The sequence below is a fragment of the Pectinophora gossypiella genome, chromosome 4, assembly GCF_024362695.1.
Source record: "Pectinophora gossypiella chromosome 4, ilPecGoss1.1, whole genome shotgun sequence".
Classification (NCBI taxonomy): Eukaryota; Metazoa; Arthropoda; class Insecta; order Lepidoptera; family Gelechiidae; genus Pectinophora; species Pectinophora gossypiella.
Window position 1 is genome coordinate 1437224 of NC_065407.1, and position 24461 is coordinate 1461684.

The 24461-nt window shown below is 39.7% G+C and overlaps 3 protein-coding genes across 4 annotated transcripts in view; 2 read left to right on the forward strand and 1 right to left on the reverse strand.

The window, feature by feature from the left end:
* Positions 1-24461, forward strand: part of LOC126366202 (uncharacterized) — a 261987-nt gene that overhangs the window by 45817 nt on the left and 191709 nt on the right. The window lies entirely within an intron of this gene.
* On the reverse strand, positions 492-8582 carry LOC126366293 (uncharacterized). The gene is made up of 7 exons (XM_050009384.1): positions 8362-8582; positions 7656-7829; positions 7087-7397; positions 6151-6304; positions 5405-5522; positions 4274-4407; positions 492-2938 (listed from the first exon to the last, which is right to left on the reverse strand). Exons 1-7 carry the CDS (start codon positions 8485-8487, stop codon positions 2837-2839), a joined length of 1119 nt encoding a protein of 372 aa, XP_049865341.1. The 5' UTR covers positions 8488-8582; the 3' UTR covers positions 492-2836.
* On the forward strand, positions 8930-21032 carry LOC126366230 (cysteine--tRNA ligase, cytoplasmic). Of its 2 annotated transcripts, XM_050009278.1 has the most exons (12): positions 8930-9054; positions 9162-9393; positions 9636-9902; positions 10607-10823; positions 11361-11571; positions 12162-12394; positions 14969-15202; positions 15307-15442; positions 16715-16920; positions 17581-17743; positions 18673-18869; positions 20560-21032. In XM_050009278.1, exons 2-12 carry the CDS (start codon positions 9215-9217, stop codon positions 20683-20685), a joined length of 2169 nt encoding a protein of 722 aa, XP_049865235.1. In that variant the 5' UTR covers positions 8930-9054; positions 9162-9214; the 3' UTR covers positions 20686-21032. The 2 variants fall into 2 exon arrangements, with proteins under 2 accessions (XP_049865235.1, XP_049865234.1); XM_050009277.1 differs by lacking the exon at positions 8930-9054 and having other exon boundaries at positions 9061-9393.

Sequence of the window (24461 nt, forward strand, 5' to 3'; positions counted from 1 at the left end):
GTACCTAGAGCCAATCCAATTAGCATATAGTCATAATCTTATGTCTTAACAGCCTCCGTGGTCTAGTGGTTAGAGTGTTAGGCTCACGATCTGGAGGTCCGGGTTCGATTCCCGATGGGGACATTGTCGAAATCACTTTGTGAGACTGTCCTTTGTTTGGTAAGGACTTTTCAGGCTTGAATCACCTGATTGTCCGAAAAAGTAAGATGATTCCGTGCTTCGGAGGGCACGTTAAGCCGTTGGTCCCGGCTATTAGCCGTAAAAACACCTCCACCAAACCGCATTGCAGCAGCGTGGTGGAGTATGCTCCATACCCCCTCCGGTTGATTGAGGGGAGGCCTGTGCCCAGCAGTGGGACGAATATAGGCAGTTTATGTATGTAATCTTATGTTATGTATGATAATGTTCTCCGTCTCACCTAGTTAAAATATGTGCTCTTTCTCTGAATCGTGAGTTTATTTTATATTGTTGTCTTTAAAAAATAACAAGAATATCTTTTACAGTCAATATTTATTACATGATCACTAATATTCATTACAATCAAGGTCCATCTCAAGTATCGTCACACCGTGAAACAATTAGTAGTTACAGCTAAATTAAAACAACTGACTGAAGTTGAACATCACAATTAAAAAAAAAACACCCGGTTCTCAGTTCACAGAACGGTAGAGTATGGAAGACACCGACGCCGGCGTAACAACATTACAAACAACGAAACTATAAGTAAACAGTACACCTACCAAACTGAATGACAAATGAAGCTTACATCTCGTGGCCTACTCTGATCCGTCGCATGCGCCGCTTTCAAAATATTGTGTATAAAAATAATTCTCATCTCAAAACTCTAGTTACCGTCGAAAGCAATAGCCATGATCTTATGTACACTTTGAAATATTCAATAGACATGTATTCTTTTAATTCCATAATTACTACTTATTGAAAAAAAATAAAAATTTTAACAATGAGAAATTATTATTCGTGACCCCAAAAGACTAGTAAGAAATGCAAGTATTAATATTTTTTGTACATTTTTCACTTATCATTAAGATAACACCTGATAAAAATAATAGAAAACTCTATAGTCTCTATTAACGGCGATATGACTTAGATGTTAACATACGATAGTTATATATATTTGTTATTCATATAATTTTATATAATTACATACGTTTAACAAATGTCGCTGACACCTGTGGGCTTAGCACCGTAAGCACGCGACTTTTTCTCGCCGCGACAGAGATCATCTGTCTCTTTCTTTGCAATACTGTGAGAGAGTGACGGGTGTATGTCGAGGCGAGAAAGAGTCACACGCTTACGGTGCTAAGCCCGCTGTGCACGGCCGGTGTATACAGACTATAATTATTACTCTCTAACCATGGTACAACTTAACAAGGTACGCTCAATCCTATTGCTAGCCGTTTGATGACGCAAGTGTTGCCATTAAATTAGTATCTCCAACAGTCCAAGAACTTAAAATTTATTATTGAAATTTAAGCGAATTACTGAGTAACGTTAATTACTATCACTTGTCACATATATAAAATTAATTAAAACTGGGTAGTTTCCTAGGTCAAAGATAAATTACGAAATTCTGATTACTAAATAAAAATAGATCTTATTAAACTTTTTTATGAAATTTAGAAAGAAAAATTTAATAATATGTGCGACATTTTGTCACGTTTTTCTATGACGTCCCAGGTTGCTTTTTCATTCAGATTCCGTAATCATTTTGTGTTTGAAGTTTAGTGAAAAGTAACTGATTTGACCTGTTGGAAACTAGCCTACTGTAAGTAAATCTTTTACTAAAAGTTTAAAATTTAATAAACATTAGTCGTAATTTATTTTTTCAAAGATGGCAACAGTGGGTGGGATGACGTCGGCGCGGCTAACCAGCGGGCTTAGCACCATAAGCACGCGACACTTTCTCGCCGCGACAGAGATCATCTGTCTCTTTCTGTGCAATACTGTGAGAGGGTGACGGGTGACGTATGACGAGGCGAGAAAGAGTCGCGCGCTTACGGTGTTAAGCCCACTGGAAATAATAGAAGTCACTTTTGAGCATACCTTGTTTCGTTGTACCATGCTCTCTAACATCGAACACGTGTGTATTCGTGTCTGTATACACGGCAACGTGCTAATTGTATATCCGTACGCACACGACCTGGCGGCTGGCACGTATTCAAATAATTGTCAGAGACTGTACCAGTTGATTAGTGCATTATTCCCGTGTTAGAACAAATTTTTGGTTCCTTATAACTCTGCTAAATACGAGTAACGTTTCATAGCCTCTTACAAACTACATTCGGTTTATTATGAGCAACTGTCTGTGGGCTGCAAGACTGCAATTAGCATCGAACCCTGTATCGGTATTGCATTTTGCAAGGGAAAGTACAAAACAGCTAAAAATGTTGGATTAATAATACGAAATAGAGAAATTGACTTTAGTTACTCTGAGTATCTTAGTTATTATGTATCACTTCGTACGCTGCCTTAGAAGTCCAGTAGTATCTAGTTAGGGTCACTGCGATCACATCCGAAGCACCGTGTGGGACACTCCACTAACACAATGCACAACTCGAAGAGACACGGTCTGTAAATTTGTGGAGCAGCCCTGCACGGGTACACACGCGATATATACCGCGCGTTTCCACCAATAGGTGCATGCTCCCTACGTGGTACGGCTAGTGGTCGAAGCCCGCGATATTCGTCTACAGCGTAACCATGCAACAGCCGCAGTTCTTAACCTAACATGAATTGTTGAATGTTATAAAATGGCAACACTAACGGGCATTGCGCGCTTCCAGGCGACACGGCACTGCCCACGGGCCACGCGGCCCTAGATCTGCGTGGAGAAGCGCGGGCGCGGCAGCTCGAACGGGTCCCCGTGGACTGACCGCGCCAGCGCCTTGATGCTCGCCGCTATGTCTTGAGGCTCCTCCTGGAATACATTACAAATCTATTTTAAATTTACTTTTTTTAATTATTTATTTTGAAGATCTCTAGATGCACACAAGACATAATAGCCAGAATTGCGATAGCCAAACAAGCATTTAACAGGAAAAAATACATTTTGAAAACTAAAAACATATCATTAAAAATAAGGAAACGGTTTATTAAATCATATATTTGGAGCATTGCACTCTATGGAAGTGAAACGTGGACTATGACACAGAGAGGTAGGGAGAGGTTGGAAGCGTTTGAGATGTGGTGTTGGCGAAGGATGGAGGGTATAAGCTGGACTGAAATGGTGTCAAATGAAAAAGTGCTGGAAAGAGTTGAAGAAAAGAGAACCATATTGAAGACTATAGAGAACCGGAGAGGAAATATGATTGGACACGATTCATTTATAATAAACATTATAGAAGGAAAAATTTAAGGGAAGAGAGGAAGGGGTAGACCTAGGATAACATTTATGAAACAAATAAAAGAGAAGGTGCAGGTCGTGTCGTATCGGGAGGTGAAGGTTTTGGCGGGAAGAAGAAAGGAATGGCGATTACTCCACCGACAAGAGCGCAGCTCTTAAATAGAGAGAGAGATTTTGAAGATTGCGAGAAGTGGAAATCTGTTATTCGAGCCCTACATCCCAACAGGGGATAAAAAGAATAGAGGAAGATTTTTTATTGGAAGACCAAGAGGCCCAAGAGCTAACGATACAAAATAATAGTTAACAATGTAAAACAAACAGCCATTTACAGGTCCTCACCTGTAGATACAACTTAACTAAAAAAATACTATGACAAGCTAAATATGGTTCACAAAAAAAAACTAACTAATATGGTAAACTTTTGCCGCAGTATTAAAAAAAAATCAATGCCTCGATCACCTGCCAGTCTGATATTTCTCTACACATTGGCCCTAGTTTCTACAAACACTTTCTAATTTTATTTAAAGTTATACTTTTTTTATCCGCCGAAATACAAAGGGAAGCTTCCACAAATGGCATTAACTAGTTGGCCAGAGAAAATTACATTATTGTAATTTTATTATAATATATGATTATTTTATTAATTATGAATATTGATTTGTGATACATTAACATTGTACCTAATATTATTATTTTAATCAGATTTTTTTGCTGACATTACATTCTATTATAATAATAATTAACTTTGTTATTTTAAAACTGACAATCGTATTTATAAATTACATAACATACAAAGTGTTCTTTGTATAATAATCGTCATCATCAATTTAAGAGCCACGCTCTTGTCGGTGTAGCATTTTTTTTATAATAATATATAGAGTTTATATATATAATATTGTAACAGCTCACATCATCGTCCAGGTCGCTGGGCACGGCCCGCTCGGTGGGGAAGTTGGGCATGTTGATGGGCAGCGAGCGCGCGATGTCGGCCGCCGCGGCGCGCCCGCGCCCGATGTGGATGCCCTCGTCGCGGCTGCCCTCGGCTGGGACGGAAGTAAACAAATGTTTATCTTTATTTTTCATAAATAAATAAAATTCGTTGATCACGTCGGGGTCACCAGTTTGGCGGCGTTATTGTGCTACTGACTAGGGATCGACCATCCAACAGTGTTATTTTGGAAGTTGTATATATGCGTCTTGCTGTGTAAACTTCGATATCGCGTTTCACGACTGCATTATAGAATGTGGCGCCATCTGTTGCATGTGAGCGGAACTAGGTGGCCAACTAGTTGGGTCCGCTATAACACCCACACAAAACCAACCAACGAACACCAACAATATAAGTACATACATAAACATAAACTGCCTATATACGTCCCACTGCTGGGCACAGGCCTCCCCTCAATCAACCGGAGAGGGTATGGAGCATACTCCACCACGCTGCTCCACTGCGGGTTGGTGGAGGTATATAAGTACATGCATAGAATAAACAATACATATATAGAACGACAACTCCAAACTCTCTTGAAACCATCCGGGTTATATGCATTCGGAAATACAGAAGACGGCAGAGAATTCCACTCCCTAGCAGTGCACACAATAGGTTGAATTGGGCGCGGAAAATAAAATCGTGTTTCGTCGGTCATTGCATCTTGGTAATTCCGTGTTATTGGCGCTGGTTAATAGCGACATCTGTTAGATTTCTTGGTTACTAAGTTACATTTTCAAATATCTTGACATTGAGGTAAAAACTTGTATGTGACAAGTAGGAACAAAATAGTAGCCAGGATAAAGAAGAATCATCTTTGGATTTTATCGTAATCTTAGCTATACCTATCCTTGGCTCAAACGTTTATTTATATATGGAAATAACAAATAACCACGGATTTGCATCGCTTTTCTACTTTTAAATTTTGAATTTGGAAGCAATATACGAACGGTATTAGATTATTACGGAGTTCTAGTTTTAGTTAAATTTTAAATCGTTCGAAAAACAAATCTGTAACTTTTTGTATCCAAAAAAGTGAACACTATACTTACGATCAGAATCATAGTCGTCCTGGTCCGACACCATGTTATGGCGGGAATCGGTGCCTTCCAGGTCGAATATATCTTCCGCTTCTAACGAATCTTCTTCTGGGGGTAGTTGCTTTTTTGGCTGTGAACATAGAACAGTAAGATATTAAAATGGAAGTACCTAAATCCGAAGATAGAAAATTATATTAACAAGCTAGAAAAGTTAAAACTACAATACAATTGATACTCTCAATTTTCTCTCTCAATTTGGTAGAGAACATCAGTCACTTTGGGCCAAAATCACTTTTGATTGGATCTAACAATCACTGAAGTGGACTAATCTTAGGATAGTTTCCAACTAGTCAAATCAGTTACTTTTTTACTAAACGTCAAAATACGAAATTGCTATGAAAAAGCAACCTGTGACGTCATAGAAAACGTGACAAAATGTCGCACTTATTATTCATAAATAAGTTAAACACAAAAAAGAAATGTTTTATGGCGCCTTCAAATCTTAATTTATGTTTAGACCTAGGAAACTATAAAATGAAAACACATATGATGATGCGATCCAGCCGATTTCGGCTACGGCGACTGCTTCAACTCCGACGTTCATGTGCTCGCATGTGGCTTATATAGCCAATCTTATTGGAAAAGATCACAATATACACATATATATACATAACATAAACAGCCTATACACGTCCCACTGCCACACCTATAACACCAACACCTATAAAATAAAATTTCTAAGAAACTGGCAAGTGTACCTTAGCAACTTGTGAGAGTTTTTTGGCATCTTTAAAGGAGGACAGTCTTCGTCTCTGTAGTGGAGGTAGTTGTGGTGAGGGAGGCCCGTTGTCCAGGCCCGCGTCGATGCGCCAGCCCTCGCTCTCGGAGCTCTTGCGAGCCTTGCTTATAATACTGAAATGTACACGCACATTCATTAGTAAAAGTACTATTTAGGCCGCTCTTACGTGCACGTACACGTTTTCGTACGAACTTGATGCGTGCGTAGGCGTGCGAACACTTTTTATGACGACTCATTGTACTTGGAAGGTTCGGATTGTTTGTCGTTTGTGCGTGTGTTGCAGGTTGCAACATTATGTACCAACTTTAGAACCCTGTTGCACTATGTATTTAACATTTACTGAGACTCACAGTTTAATTTCTCAAAAAAGGTAATTCGACATGGTACTAAAGTGTATAGATACATACAGCTCACATCTGTCACATACGAGTTGAATTTGTACAATATCCTAAGTTATACTGGCCTAAAAAAAGATTGGAAATTAAATTATAATACATGTCAGTTCTAGAACTTAAGTGAACCAGTGTTGATTCACTTAACATAGACTTCAAATTAAATTAGTACTCCTACAGGAATTGATTAGACCACTTATCAGATATACTTAGGTAAAAACAATTATGTCTAAACTTCTACAGATTCATAACAATCTGATCAAAATATTGACTACCGCACACCCAATCATGGTCAATATATTTATAGATAAAGTCAATATTGACACACTGATGTGTGTTCAGTTCGGTAATATGGCTCACCACCTATCACATAGGTCTAACAAAAAGCTCGGTGAGGTGTGGGTACTTAGTTCATCTTGTGATGGATGTACCTCTGACTACCCCAATAGGGATATAGTCATAAGCTTGCATCATGTTATGAATGATAATGTTCTCAGTCTCACCTAGTTAAAATTTTGTGATCCCTATGTGCTCTTTCTCTGAATGCTTCGAATTCTGCATATTTCTGATCTCTGAATTGCCTGACGGATTCCTCCATTGCCTCCAGTTGTGCCTGCAGAGTCTGGTTGAGCTGCTTACTCAGTGTACCAAGCACCTGCTGTGGTGGCCAGCTTTTCCTATCACTAAAAATCAAGTTTGACGTATCCACATTCTCCTTCATCTCAATGTCCCTTGAAACTTCTGGCACGAGTAGGTGGAAAACTGGAGAGAAATTCTTTGATTTCTTTAAGCTGTTTACACGCTCCAGTGTAGTCTGTTGGAAAAGAAAAAAATATATAAAAAAATTGCATCAATGTATACATACACCTAATTAATGTTAGTAAACAACTGGTCAACTATTATGTAAGGTTTTGGAACAATGGGCTTCTACATGGAATCATGTTGTTTTTTATAGTTACACAATCTACTTAAACAAAAGAAATAATGTTCCATTCTTGAAGTTTTTGTTCGACAACAGTATTTTAACTATTTTTGCAATATAGTTCTACAGACTATTTTATACTCAACTTACATTAATAGATTTGCAAATGAGAACAATGTTGGGTCTGTCAGTGAGGACTGCGTGTGTGGTCTGACCGCAGGCGATGCAGGAGTTGATCAGCCAGCGGCCCACAGGGCGCTGCCCCAGCAGGGCAGGCTGCGCCGCATGATGCTTCAAACCACCGCTTGGACATGAAACCAGCTTCTGTTACATAAACACAGATTTTATTAATTCCTCATATCAACTGATAAGCCATATGTACACAGCCTGATAATTCTTGATCAATAACATAATGTTTATCTGTCTAACCCCCTTCCTGCTGTTCAAACTTATTATAATAAAGACGATATGATGCCTAAATGCTGAAACTTTTAGTTTAGTACCTTCTTATAAACCAATAAGGTACTTGGGTATGCACATAACATTCAATTGTCATTTGTTGAAATCCACGTTTAGAAGTATCTCAGCACTACAAAAGGTACACAAAACCATGTAAACTCAAGTAAGCAGCAATGGTAGCGGCAAGTGCATCTAGCAAGGTACAGAAATAACCCTACAACAAGATCGTAAATAAGCGGGTACATAGAGCCGCATTGTGTTATACTAGATACGATTTCGAAGTGGTTATATCATACCGTTAATTCAGCTAAATCGACACGATTCATTTATTTTTTATTAGAAACAGCAGCCCCTCGTAAAAGTCAAGGTCAATACATGTTTACCCACGGCACCGTACCTCGCTGAAAAAAATATCCCTTTGTTCCGTCGGTGTTAACTCCAGTTTACCAATGTCGATGTTATCTTCGATTTTATCACTTTCTAATGTTAAATTTAAACATTTACAAGCAAAGAGAGCAATCATGATTGTGTTAGCACTGTATTTTTGGGTCAAAACAATATAAAACACACAAGAATGTAGTAAAATAAATTGTACAAAGTAGTTCGTAGCTAAGTAGATAAATGCGTATGTATTTATAGCTATACATAACAAAACATGCACAGCTGATTATAAGCAAATCACAAAACTATACCGTTATCTCTTTTTTACTTACCGAATTTCAATAGTTTAAGAATGAAACGCCTATATGCACATTGAAAACATAAAGAGCCCTTACACACTATTGATTAAAGCTCAATTTGGTGACAATAATGTCGTGACATGAGATGACAGTCGAAAAGATTACAAAATATCTTGAACGCAGCTGGGAGTGCTGTCAATTAGGAAGTTAAGTATGAAGTTAGGCAGTTATTTCAACATTGCGAAGATGACGTCATTTTCATTTTATCTCTTTCTGTTTTCTCTTGAAAGATTTATGTAGGATAAAGATGGCAAATAAGGGACACGCGAACTTGTCAAAATTAAATGTCAATTGAAAGTTAGAAAACTTGATATAAATTCCTTGAATTCTTCGATTTTATGAAGTATTTGGTTAGTCTAAAACGTGGCACTTAATAATTTTGAATTTATTAAATAATTCAATAGTGAATGTCTTTCTTAATTGGTAGTAATAGTGAAATATAACTTTCTTATTTTAGGTTATAAAAGTATTATAAGTTAGCGGTATTTCTACAAAAGTATTAAAGTAACCATGGCCAAAAGATCACAACCTGCTTGGTCGCCGCCAAAAGGCGAGAAAAGGCCAGTATTAAAGCTTTACAACAGTTTAACGCGGCAAAAGGAAGAGTTTGTGTGCAACAATGGCAATCGTGTTAACTGGTACAGCTGCGGCCCTACGGTCTACGACGCCTCACATATGGGACATGCCAGGTAAACATTTAATTCCATATGTCTGTCAAATAATGATAATGTGAAATAATTCCAATGAATACATAGGTATTCAATAAGTAAAGTCTACCAAACTTTTATCATGGTATATGCACAGGAAGTTGATAAAAACTGTTTCCAAAAAACGTTTTCCTTTTTGTTGATGATGTATTTGGTGATTTAAAACATACTATATTTATTAACTTTAGAAATAACATACTTTTCAAATATTCTTATTCTTTCAGGTCCTACATATCTTTCGACATATTAAGACGGGTGATGTCCACGTATTTCGGTTATGACATCCTGTATGTAATGAACATAACAGATATAGACGACAAAATTATCAAGAGGGCTAGACAGAACCATTTGTACGAGAAATATACAAAAGATCAGAAAACTCTTAATGTTATAATAGATGATGCAACAGCAGTGGTGAATTACTATGAAAACATTGTCAAAGACACCGGCGACCCAGATAAAAAGAATGCCATGCAGAAAATGCTAGATAAGTAAGTTTACTTTGTTAAAATGCACGCTTATTACTTTTATGACGTGTTTAATGTTACACTTCTGCACTTGAAGATATTAAAAAAATATGCATATTAAAAGTGTATGCAATGTCTGTGATAACTTTCTGATAAGTTATTTTTGACGTAAATTATTGTGGATTTGGGAGGAAAATTGGGAGGCCCTGAGGGCTCTCACCCAGTACAAAATTTAAGACAGGATGCCTGAGGGTGCCCCAGTTACTCCACAACTAGGAGAACAATACAACACACATAAGAGGCTCTACTTTTAAAATTAATCTTGTCTATTTATGTACATATATATACCTATAATTTATTATTTTGTTCACTCTATTCTGTGTACTTACCTACTTATTTCTAAAATAAATGTTTTTTCTTCTTTCTTTCTTTCATATATAAGATTCTGGTACGCAGGTACCATGAAATTTCACTTACTATACTCCTGATACGACACTTTCGCTTCTTCCACTCATCAAAGTCTATTTGCTTGTTTATTTGTTTTTAATCATCTGCACTATACCACTACTGGAAATATAACCCTTTCCTTCTCTTAATCTGATACTTTTCCTACTTACCTTTATTATATTTAGAAATTAAAATAAAGTCATCTCTTTCTTGTAGCATTTGTTAAACTCAATATACTAAATATGTATATTCTGCATCTAACTAATATGTTTTGTTCATAGGGTTGCATTAGCAGTTCAAAATTTAAAATTGGCAGTGGAGTCGAAGGATCAGGATAAAATTATAAAGACCAAATGTGAGTTATTGAAGTCTGCAAAGGATCCAATATCAGAATGGCTGGATAGCAAATACGGTGGCACTGTCACAGACAATGCTATTTTCACTGCTCTGCCTAGTTATTGGGAGAATGAGTTCCATAAGGACATGAGGGCATTAAATGTAAGTAAGCTATAATGTAATGTTTATGTTTTCCAAGTAAATATTAATGTGTGTATATTTTAATGTTGTAAATGTATATATATGTGTGTCGTAAGTTTTACCTAAATAAACTTTTTTTGAAACCAACAATTTACTAAACACAAAACTTATTTTTTTATTATACAAAATTGTATAATTAAAAATACAACCTAATGTAATGAAGTGTAAATGTATAAAAAGGCTATCATTTAAACAGTCAGCAAAATAAAGATGTTTTGGTCAACAAAATAGAAGTATTTTGTCAATGTATTAAGTAAATTGATCTGCAGTATTGGGGTGCCGAGTAGATACGCGCTGGCCGCCTTCACACCCATTAACATCGTTGTTACAATGCAGGTCTGCAATTCTGCATATATCTCACCAGATCTTGCTGACAAAATCATAATTATGCTAGCCAAATAAATAGTTATTTAGCTGATGTTCCTTGCTGACCAAATATTTCAAATAAATACCAATTCATTACTTGCCATTTAAAAATATTTTTTCTTCAAATTCCAGGTATTACCTCCGGACGTGTTAACAAGAGTTAGTGAATACATACCACAGATCATATTATACATTCAGAAGATCATCGACAACGGCCTAGCATACGAGTCCAACGGTTCGGTGTACTTCAACGTGAGCGAGTTCGACAGCAGAGAGAAGCATCACTACGCTCGGTTGGTGCCTGAAGCGTACGGGGATACCAAGTCACTGCAGGAGGGAGAAGGTGGGATATATTTACTCTTCAACTAACAATGACGAGTAAGGGACAATCTCTCGTCTCTTTCGCACATATTGGATAGAGATCCAACCTTCGCGTATGACAACCGCCCCGCTCGTAGCATAGCATTCGCTGCATCTATTGGCCGAAGCTCGATATAATTAGCGTAATCTCTCTCTAATACTTAGATGTTAGTTTAACTTTAAGTGTCCTTTGGCAAACTATGCGCCAACCTCACATGCGCCCCATTTATTTACGGTTTCCCAAGATACAGGCTCTGCTAGTACATAATATTAAATTATAATGTACCTAATAATGTAATGTATGTATGTAATGTATGTGCGGCAGAGACTTGGTTAGGGGAGCTTAAGCTGGATATATGATCTTTATTTTTGTCTGCCATACGCAATAATAATAATGTACCCACCCTATTTTATGTGCCTTCACTATTGTATTATATCTATAAATAATCACATAACACATTACACATAAACACATTTTTTATGCTGTGATTCTAATCATGCTACGTTAAGTAGAGTATAAGTGCAACTTTATACACAATTAAAGATAACGAGGACCACTTATTTCTACTCTAGGTGACCTGACAGACGACACGGCAGAGAAGCGGTCTCCGAACGACTTCGCCTTATGGAAGCGCAGTAAGGCTGGGGAGCCGTCATGGCAGTCCCCGTGGGGCGCGGGCCGGCCCGGCTGGCACATCGAGTGCTCCGCCATGGCCTCGGACGTGTGCGGGGACAAGCTGGACATACACACTGGGGGAGTGGACCTCAAGTTCCCTCACCATGATAATGAGCTGGCTCAAAGTGAGGTGAATGTTGAGGCCAGACAAAGTGCATTTGTTTTAACGCGAACGTTTTAACTCGCTAACGTATAACCCGTTCCATATTCATATTCATTTATTGCATTTTTTTAACGTGACTTATTGTAGATTTGCCGCAGATGGCATTAACTACTTGGCCGGACAAATGGGGAGCTCTGAAGGCTCTCGTCCGGCACAACGTTTAAGACAACAGACCTGAGGGTGCCCAGTTGGCCGCGCACCTCTGCTCAGGGCGTCGTCTGAGAGAAAAATATTTGAAAGAATGAATCGACCCTAGTGGGTCGATAGCGATAAGCGCTGATTGAGGGAAATCGTCGACCACGCCGGCGGGGTCGGTATCGGGGTCCTGAAGTGTTTGGTGTCGCGAGCTGATTGGCTGCCTCTATGGCTAGAGTAATCGGGTCGTCGGGATCGTATATTACGTCCTTCGGACGCCGACACTCATTTATTGCATGTCACAAAACATAAATTAAGGTGGAACATAGTAAGAAGGTACTTGTGACACCCTGCAAGGGCACGGCAATACAAAAGAGGCGACACGAGGTGCTTTATCATAATAATATTATAAAATAATGGTCCCGATACCAGTCATTTTCTTAACCACCGAAAAGGAAAGGGACGGATGACTGAGAGCTCTTAATTTTAGGAAGAATGAGTAAAAGAATGAATAACCCGGGCGAATCAAAAAGGTACCTCGCTGGTATGCAAACCGTTTGACGTGTGCTGTCAACATAATTCTGTCGGGTTATTGGCCAATGTAAAATTTTTACAGGGTTGTTTTAGATTTGTGCTTAAAATTGACGTGTGTTCCATAAATTTTATGCTTGTCGATTGCCCGTCCCTTTCCTTTTCGGCGGATAAGAAAATGACAGATATACTTAACTTAAAATAAAATTAGATGGTGTTTGCAGGAATTAGCACCAATATCTAACTAAATATTATAAAGTTAAGTAATTACATACAAAATGATATAACACAGCTGTTTATAAAACTACACGTGTAAAACTTAATACCTAACAATTAAATGAACAGATTGCGGCAAAGATGACGCGTACCTGGGAGGCGTTTCAATTCGTGCGGGTTATATGTTAGCGAGTATAAATAAAAAAGCTTATGAGACTATGACAATGATGAGTAGGAGACATAATCTCTCGTCTCGTTCGCTCTAGGCGTTGTACTATATATCTGTCATGCTGTCAATCTAATCATACTATGTTAAAAGGGGTATAGGTTACACTCATGAGCAATATAATGTACTCACTTTAGGACTCTGTCGCACTAACATATTTGACATTTAGTGAGACTTACAGTTCAATTTGTCAAAAATGTTAATGTGACATGGTACCAAAGTGTCAATGCTCGTGACCGTACGTTAACGAATAATTATAACTATTTTTCTTCCTAGAAGCATTGAACTTTAGAAAAAAGAACGTTTACATTCGAGGAAGCACAACCTTATAACCGCCCACCGTCTGATATAAAAGGTCGAGCCCAGATCGATCATTTAACGCCAAACTTGCTAATTATGTAACATATTTATAGCTTTCTATAACTTTGTTTCTGTACAGCTTCATAATCGAATTATTGTTAAGTAAATAAGCGTTTTTCTTATGCAAGTGACTGTGAGTCATCAATAAGAAACAATCCACTCTCAAGATCATCAGTCGTCCCTGGAATTTACAACAGAGTTGGAATATCGGGAGTCTCATATCCCTGATTCTAATGCGCCAAGAACCCGGTTTTGTGTGTTTTAATTATAATAATAACTGTATTATCATAGCGGCCTCCATGGTCCAGAGTTTGAGCGTTCTGCTCACGATCCGGCGGCCCCGGGTTAGAATCCCGGTGGGGATAAATCACAAAAATCACTTTTTTATCCCTAGTTTGGTTAGGACATTGCAGGCTGATCACCCGATTGTTTAGAAGTAAGATGATCTGTGCTTCGGAAGGCACGTTACGCCGTTGGTCCCGCTTACTGCTGTAAGTACGTAGTCGTTACTTGAATCACGTCAGGGGCCTTTGGCGGCTCAATAATAACCCTGACACCAGGGTTGATGACGTTGGTCATCTACCTCACAACCCACACGATAGAAGAAAATAATTAAACTATTATCATATGGATATACTCTTTCACGTATATAAGAAAAATGCTTATTTACTTAACAATAATTCGATTATGATGCAAATAATACTCGAATAATGATTGAATGAATGATGAGTAGTGATATTTATTTATTATAACAATTATAATTATGTGTATTATTATGTAGTTTACGTAGTCGAAAGTGTATTTTTTTGTACACGTACAAGTATTCCCATGCTGCACTATCCCGCTATATTACATTTTATTCAATATCTCCTATACTTAAAGGTTGCCTGGAAAAGATTGCTACTTAGCAATAATGCCGCCTATTGTACTCATTCTATTTCTCTTTTGTTTTGTATTTAGTTTTTTCCTGTTTGTGCAATAAAGTATTTGTTATGTTATGATTCTATCGTTAAAGCTTCTCTTAACCTCAAAATAAATCCCACAGCAAACTTACCCGCTTGCTTCGTCCGCAGGCCCACTACGACCAGCCCGGCTGGGTGAACTACTTCCTGCACACAGGCCACCTCACCATCGCGGGCTGCAAGATGTCCAAATCCCTCAAGAACTTCGTCACCATCTCTGAAGCCCTGCAGCGCCACACTGCGAGGCAACTGCGGTTCGCTTTCCTGTTACATGGCTGGAAAGATACCTTGGACTACTCCGATAATACTATGGAGATGGCCATGCAGACTGAGAAGCTTTTCAATGTGAGTATGGTTTGAGGACCTTTGATTACTTGCTGTCCTGCCTACCCTATAGGGATAACGGACGTGAGTTTATGTATGTGTGTAATGAATTATGTTGTCCTCAGGAGTTCTTCCTGACGGTGAAGGACGCGCTCCGCAGCGGTTACGGCGAGGGCTGTGGCGGCGGCTGGAGCGCTGATGAGCAGCTGCTAGCTGGCAAACTCAGTGCCGCTAAGGAGCAAGTACATGCTGCGTTCTGTGGTTAGTAAACATACTTTAACATACATCATCATCACCAGCCCATTAACGTCCCCACTGCTGGGGCACGGGTCTTCCCTATAGATGGATAGGGAGATCGGGCCTTAAACCACCACGCGGGCCCAATGCGGATTGGTGGTTATTAACGACTGCTAATGCAGCCGGGACCAACGGCTTAACGTGCCTTCCGAAGCACGGAGGAGCTCGAGATGAAAACTTTTTTTTTTTTGTGGTCACCCATCCTATGACCGGCCTTTGCGAAAGTTGCTTAACTTCAACAATCGCAGACCGAGCGCGTTTATCGCTGCGCCACCGAGCTCCTCGACACCTCCTAACATACATACATAAACCTATTTGACACCAGGCTTAAGAGAAACTTGTCAAGATCGAAGCAAATGTAATTCCATATTCTCTAAGCAGAGATCAAACAAACTTCTCTTGCATCCTCCACATACACACATCCACATTCATTGATTAGTAAACAATACAACATTTTTGTTTTTATAGTAATCATCCGTGTTTAGGGAAACTCGTGAAAATTAAAACGAAAAAAAGTTGCCGATGAGATGAAACTCAAAAATATCCTTCACTTCACAACACTCTTCACTAACACTCTGTATAATAATACGAGTTGCTTTCAAACTTTGCTTTGCTTTGTTGCTTTTTCAAGGGTGTTTTTCACTTGGCAACACCTTGAATAGTTATTTTTTACATAAATACTTTACGTCGAACGTCTTATCAGCGTAAAACTCCTGCAGCTTCTCACAAACTGTATAGCCGGGGAAAAGTAGCTTCAAGAAAAACCTCGGCACAGGATCCTAGACGTTCATCATTCAAGATGTGAGGTTCAGGTCCCGTCCGATTCAGATTTTCCCTTTACGAGTTTCCCTAAGCACAGGTGAGTGGTCACACATCACTAATTTAAGAGCCACGTTCTTGTCGGCGTAGCATTATCCATGCTACTTTTTAGGGAAAAATAGGTCAGTGGTTTCCCTCTTGCCTTCCGCCCCGCAGTACTGTCTGACGCGAGTACTATACGACGTGTATACTTTTTTCTTTTTCTTGGTTTAAACTACAATCAGTCCTCTAGACTATAAGCAGTTTCGTTGAGTGGATAAGTAACGTATGACGGAATCTGCAGAGCATCGAGCAGAGCAGTAACTGTCAGTACATCTGAATAGTACTGACAGTTGCTGCTGTCCTCTGTCAGGTTCCAGGTGAGTGCTATACTCGTAAAACCAAAAATCCTGTAGCCTGTGTTTGTCGTTCTCCCAGACAACATAGACACCCGCGGCGTCATCGATGCGCTGCGCGAGGTGGTGGGCGCGGCGCACGTGTACCTGCGGGCCGCGCAGCCGCCCGCCGCGCCGCTGCTGCTGGCCGCGGGCCGGTACGTCACCGACGTGCTGCACACGCTCGGGGCCGTCGACGGCCCGCGCGGCGGCATCGGCTTCCCAGTCGGCGGCGGGGACGCCGTCAATGTGAGTGCTTCCTTGATTCCTTTTACTCCCATCATCTCCTTAGCATTATCCCGTTTTTCACAGGGTCCGCTTACCTAACCTGAAGACCTTTTTTTTCGAGGGGAAATGCCTGCCGCGTTAGTCGGGCTCACACCGGCTAAAACTCCCCGGAGTCCGTATCACCGCCGTTATGCCAAGCTGCGGGGAACTGTCTCATTTCCCTTAGCATGATAGCAGATTGCCAATAGCATGGGTACCGTCTCGTGCCTAACCTGAAGACCTAACCAACCTAAACTAACCTTGTCACTATGGTCCTGTGGTTCACCGGCTTGCTTTTCAAACAGGAAGCGCCGGTTCGAATCCCAGCCCCGGACTTGCACCAATGAGTTATTCGTTTATCTAAAGTGCAGTTTTCACTAACACAGTTGGCTCGAACATTATAGACGGCGATACGCTCACCACCTATCACGGTGGTCTAACAGAAAGCTCGGTGAATTGTAGGTACCAAGTTTCTCTTGCAATGGATGCATCTCTGACTACCCCAATTGGGGTATAGTCGTGAGCTTAGTTATGTTACATATTGAAGTCACTAACAGTTAAGGTGTGTGGAAATTATACTGGTGGTTGAGAGTAAAGGTTTGTGAGCACTTAGGTGACCCTTGTGTGTTCCTTCCTGGACAGCTGGAAGAGACAGTGATGCCATACCTGGAGGCGCTAAGCACCTTCCGCGCCGACGTGCGCGCGGCTGCGCGTGGCGGCAAGGCCAACGAGATCCTGGCGCTGTGTGACCAGCTGAGGGACGTCGTGCTGCCAGACCTCGGGGTGAGGCTTGAGGACAAACCTGGTGAGTTACTTTTGCCGTGTGAATGAATGATCCACCTTAACAACCCCAGGGTTTATGACACCAGTTCATTTCTCACAGAGTCCGCTTATCTAACCTGAAGATTTGACTGGTCCAGTTTTTATAGAAGCGTCTGCGACGCGACGTCAACCCGCGAAGGTGGTTTTACCTTTTTAGCCCAATACAGGTCACATACCTCTGAAACACTTTTATGACACCAGTGTCAGGGTTACTAGTTTATGATAGCAGGCAAAGGTCCCAGCCTCGTGTAACGCTATTTTGCCTATATTCTTTCCACTGCTGGACACAGGCCTCCCCTCAATCCACCGGAAGGGGTACGGAGCATACTTCACCACACTGTCTAGTGCGAGTTGGCGGAGGTGTTAGGGTTAGTAGCCCAGGACCGGGTTTAACGTGCCTTCCGAAGCACGGAACCATCTTACTTTTTCGGACAATCAGTTGATTCAGCCTGCAATGTCCTAGCCAAATAAAGGACAACCTCACAAAGTAACTTCGACATTGTCCCCATCGGGAATCGAACCCGGACCTCCAGATCATGGAGGCTGTTAATCTTGGTATATATAAACACAAATATACCTACTTGAAGGCATAAAAAAAATTGTCCTTCAACAAGTTTATCGATTCATTTATAACAAACATTATAGAAGGAAAAATTGAAGGGAAGAGAGGAAGGGGTAGACCTAGGATAACATTTATGAAACAAATAAAAGAGAAGGTGCAGGTCGTGTCGTATCGGGAGGTGAAGGTTTTGGCGGGAAGAAGAGAGGAATGGCGGTTACTCCACCGACAAGAGCGCAGCTCTTAAATAGAGAGAGAGAGAAGTTTATCCATGATAATTAGATTAAATAAATGATTCTGATTTCTGATGATGAGTTTGTTTACGACAACACCTTTTTTATTTATCCATACAGATCGTACAGTGGTAAAACTGGTGAGCAAAGAAGAACTGATGAAGGAACGCGAAGAGAAGAAGCGGATAGAAGCAGAGAAGCTGAAGAAGAAACAGGAACTGCTGGAAGCTCAGCGGTTGAAAGAAGAACAAAAGAAGATCCCGCCCGCAGAGATGTTCAAGAAGGAAACTGATAAATATTCCAAGTTTGATGACAAGGTAGGTCAATTGATCTATTTATGCCAGATATCCCAGTACTATTTTGATATGCCAGATCTATTTATGCGGTCGGTAGAGACTGCAAACTGCAAAGTTAATAAATCCATACATAATACATAAACAGCATAGGCTGCAGCAGTCGGATGTATATAGATACATCCCACTGCTAGGCACAGGCTTCACCTTGATCAACCGGAAGGGGGTATGGAGCATACTTTTTTTAGGTTAGTAGTTCGAGTCCTGTGGAAGACTTTACGAAAGACGCCTTTATTCAGCTTGTATCTTAGTTACACTTTGATACGACAGTTTTCATATAGATATATGTTTTGTGAGGCCAAAATTAAACATTTTCGACAAGAAAAACACTAACCATCGTTTTTAGTACAATCAAGTAGACGATTTCTTTTTTCGTTATGGCATAGAATAAGGAATAATACTACGTATAGAACGGCAACTCTTCGCTCCCCACCAGCGTCTGAGCTAGGCTACCCACACCTCACCTAGGACATAGTTTAGTCTTCAATCGTATCGCAACAGACGTCACACACAGATGCGCGTGTACGATAACGTCAATATGTAGTGTCTGTGTACAACGAATAATGTCTGTGTTTTGTATGAAGTGTCCTGGTGTGGTTATGGTGTCTCTAACACCCTGTCTGTATATTCATTGCTAAAAGAAGATTGGTATGCGCGGATTGTTACGCATTGGGTGCGCTATGACCAGTATAGGCGTCGTGGTAAACCTCGAAAGAGATGCCATGGACGTTTTTTTTTTGACGTAACTTATTGTAAATTTGCCGCAGATAGCTTTAACTACTTGGCCGGACAAATGGGAAGCGCTGAGGGCTCTCACCCGGTACAAAATTTAAGACAACAGGTCTGAGGTTGTCCAGTTGGGCGCGAATCTCGGCTCAGGGCGTCGTCTGAGAGGAAGAATTTTGAAAGAATTAATCGACCCTAGTGAGTCGATAGCGATAAGCGCTGAATGAGGGAAGGCGTGGACGCTTGCCGGAGGGACTGGCTAGAAAAATGGAAGGAGGAAGGGGACGCCTTTGCCCAGCATTAAGATCTTGCAGGCTAGATTAGATTAGGGGAATTTGTTTATTTATGTTATTTGAGAACAAACAGATATAGACTTAAAAGCTAGATACAATTATTTGCGTTGTAATGTTTAGAATATGAAGCCTACATCCTTAACATTCTCACTGAGACATTTATAATCTAACAACTGCTCCTAAATTTACGGACGGACCACTTGGTGACAGGCCTTTAGACTATCGCCCAAGTACCTAATAAAAAAAAGAATAAAATAATAGAATATAAGCTAAAATTTTGTTGATGTGTGTGTGTGTGTGTGTGTCTGTGTGCGTGCGTGCGTGCGTGCGTGCGTGTGTGTGTGTGTGTGTGTGTCTGTGTGCGTGCGTGCGTGCGTGCGTGCGTGTGTGTGTGTGTTTGTGTGTGTGTGTGTGTCTGTGTGCGTGCGTGCGTGCGTGCGTGTGTGTGTGTGTGTGTGTGTGTGTGTGTGTGTCTGTGTGCGTGCGTGCGTGTGTGTGTGTGTGTGTGTGTGTGTGTGTGTGTGTGTGTGTGTGTGTGTGTGCGCGCATATGTGTGCATTGGTGTGGTTGTTGTCATTTTATATTAGTTTGTCGTCGTTTGTCTGAAAAGTGCCTCAAACGTTTTATTGTTTCAGGGCCTGCCAACCCACGACCAAGAGGGGAAGGAGCTTAGCAAAGGACTGGTCAAGAAGCTTCAGAAGCTGCAGCAAGCTCAGGAGAAGAAGTACAACGAGTACCTAGCCGCACTGAACACCTGCTGATGTTAGGTTATCTTTCTTTTTGTATGTAAAATAATTTGGTTAATAGGGAACTAAAGAGGATCTAGTTGATAATGTTCTTATTTCTATACTGGCTATAACCCGCGCGAATTGAAACGCTTCGAATTGCCGCAGGTATGCGATATGTATCTTGATTGCAAAACTCAGTTGCTTTACATTCGATTAAATGCTTAGCCAGTTTGTATGAAGGAAGTGCTAATATTATTTTTAAACGTGTGGAAACTAACTTTAAGAGACATGTCTTCTTTTGTAATTAAGAATAATCCAATGCATTTGATTAAAAGGGTACATTCAATATTAAGTTAATTACTAGATAAATTAATATACTATAAATTTGTTATTAGAGTAATCTCTACACATTTCATATTTCAACACCTACATAATTTCTAAGACATCAGTTTGTGAACTCAGTATTACATACATACATAAATTCACGCCCTTAATCCCTAATAGGGTGGACATAGCTACAAGTAATCAAAGACAACCATGTCTCTGTATTAAAACCAGTAAAAACACTAATTACTTCTGACTTCAATTGTACAGATAATTCACATGCTCTCATATTTATTGCTTACATTTAATATAGATATATTTACTTATAATAAATAAAAATTCTACATAAAAAAAACCGTTTTATTATGTCTGTGACAGGATCGACTTCATTATTATGGTCCTGTTTATTTTTTTTACAAATTATTGTGCGTCAAATTGAGCTGTGTCGATGAGGGCTGTTCGATTCCACCGATTATCTCCATTTAACTAAACATTAAAAATGAATTACGTAGACACGGGCGGGCACAATAGCGCGTACGCTTCACGGCGCCCGCGACGTCGCGCGCGCCGCGACAAAAATACTCATAAAAAGCTGAACAGGAGTTTAAAAAAAGGTAAAAAGTGAGGTAAACAAGACGGGTGCGTTTTTTGTGAGGTGCGGACGACAATAGCGGTGTGGGGTGTGCAGCACGCGCTGCACTGGGGCCACATCTGCGCGTGCTCGCGCGCAGATTTATGAGTACTTACGTGCTTCTTATAAACTGCTACTGTAATACGTTAATAGCTTGATAACGGTGAGTATTAGGCTGTTCTTGAAACAATTTCTTCTGTTCTTAAAGGAAGATTTCTTTTTTTGACGTGACTTATTATAGATTTGCCGCATATGACATTAACTACTTGGCCGGACAAATGGGAAGCTCTATGGCTCTCGCCCGATACAAGATGTAAGATAAAGATTGCATATACAGTTATTTGTTTCTTTTGGTCTAGGCTGGATCACGCTTACCTAGCAAATGCCTATTCACTTTAGCCTTGAAGACTGCCAGATTATAACGAGCTGGAAAAACAGACGACGGCAGACAGTTCCAGTCCTTTGCTGTTCGCATCAAAAAGGAAGCAACAAAACGTTTCGATTTCAAATGATTTCATATGTGAATAGCTTTTGCCCGCGACTTCGTCCGCGTGGCGTGTTATAAAAGAGAGATCTTTGTGTGTGTGGGAGTGCATATAAAATTTCAAACATCTAACTTATGCAATTTAGATTTTTTCATACATTTTTTTTCCCGCTAACTCCCGTTTCCGTGGGAATTTTGTAATATCCTATTGCAACTAAGCTTTAAGTTAACTAAGGTACCTGCATGCCAAAATTTCAAGCGTCTAACTTAAGCGGTTTAGATTTTTCATACAAAAGGATTTTCCCGCTAATTCCCGTTCCCGTGGGAATTCCGGGAATTCCTTTCTTAGTGCACCTCTACGGTACCTAAGCTACGTCCCTTCCAAATTTCAAGTGCCTATGTTTAGCCGTTTAGGCTGTGCGTTGATATGTCAGTCAGTCAGTTTCTCCTTTTATATAATTTAGATTCTGCATTCAGTTACATACACATACATATATAAATTCACGCCTATTGGAGTTAGCAGAGACTATGGAATTCCATTTGCGCCCAATGCTTAATGAACAGAGCAGACGTGATAGAATAAGAAACAGTGTGATAAGAAAGCGATGTTGTGTAAAAGATGATCTAGCAACTAAGATTGACAAGGGAAAGTTAAGTTGGTTTGAACACGTGGAGCAGATGAAGGATAATAGGATTACGAAAGGGGTATATAAGGCGAAGGTTGGTTTAGGTAGCAGAGGAAGACCTAGAAGGACGTACATTGACTAAATTGGAGATGTCCTTCGAAAAGGGTCAGTAAAATCTACTCTGAACGTGCGTGTATGAAACGATTGATAAACGTGGAGGAAACATAAGAAGTATGTTAGGATAAGCAAATGGATTTCCATTGTCTTTGCTTACCCCGGTGGGAAATAGGCGTAAGTTTATGCATGTATTATGTAGATACTCGTATCTATTTTTATTCTTTCGATATACTAACGAACTACTATATGTATACTAACGACAAGTCAAATCGATAGGATGCGTTTCTTATTTGTATCAATAATAAGAATAAAGAATAAAATAAATTTATTGCCATTAACAATCGACATTTTTATAAATAGAGCAGAGGTTCCCAAACTAGGCGGAGACTGTATCTTGGGAAACCGTGGACGATGGGATACAAGTCTTGTAAGTGTGACGCAATATTTGCCAACAAAAATAATAACAAAAATAAAGACAGGAAACTTAAAATATAAATATTAAATTGAATAAGAATAGGTTACATCTGAAGTTTTGGAGTGAGGGTGCTAATGAATGTGTGTGAGAGTGAATGTATTCATAATTATTATGAATACTATTACTATTATTATGAATAAATAATTATATTTATTAAAACTTATATTATACCCTGCCTCAAACATATGCCTTCTTTCTTTTTGTATTATTTCTGATAATGAAAACATTTTTTATTTTCTTTTTTTGAATACATACAAAAGGAAATGGCTCCGCTTGTGCTGTTGGATGATGGAGCCGAGCTTGTGACCATTCGCTATCCTTACGCAATGTGCACAAATTCCATTCAAATAGATTTCTGATATCTTAGCTACCGATCCGGATACCTATCTCATTTTAATATCAACAATAACATAGATGTCAATCCAATCTTCAGTCATTTCATGCTTCTATACGGTACCTTCAAAATACTTAACGGAAATTCCCAAAAAATCTCAATCAGGACCGTTGAAGTAACCTTTTGGGGTTTGAATGTAATTTAAATAGTTTTTCTATTTGATCGCAATCGCTTTGATCGTGGTCAGGTACAATGGCACGGGAGCAGGGGCGACGTCTGTTGAGCTGTAGGGCTGCGCTGACCGCCCGCCGCCGTGTCAATCACTCACATTTGAATATACCCTCAATAGTTCTCACATTCCCAGATTTCGCGATAAAACGATCATAATAAAGTCACCGAATCGAAAACTTGCATTTTGGGAAAAAGTCACATTCCAGAATTTTAATTATTCGTCGACCAAGTGGAATGCGTAACGGTGGATCTTTTGATGAATATTCGTTTCTGTAACGATTATGTTAAGATGCTGCTGTTTGTTACAATATGGAGTTTTTATTAAGTAAACGACATTCTGTCAATCAAATTAAGTGCAATGGGCATGCAGATGATATCTTATTTTGGCCCATTGACATGCGCGTAAGATATCCATCTAACGGTTTCTGTTTAAATACTTAAAATCTTCGATTAAAATTTGTCCATGTAAGGGCCATTTTTTCGTCTAGTAGAGACTATATGCTCCTGTGGTCATATGCAACACGGGGTTGACTCCGGTACCGGACTTGCACCAATGAGTTATTAATTTATGTTACATGCAATTTTCA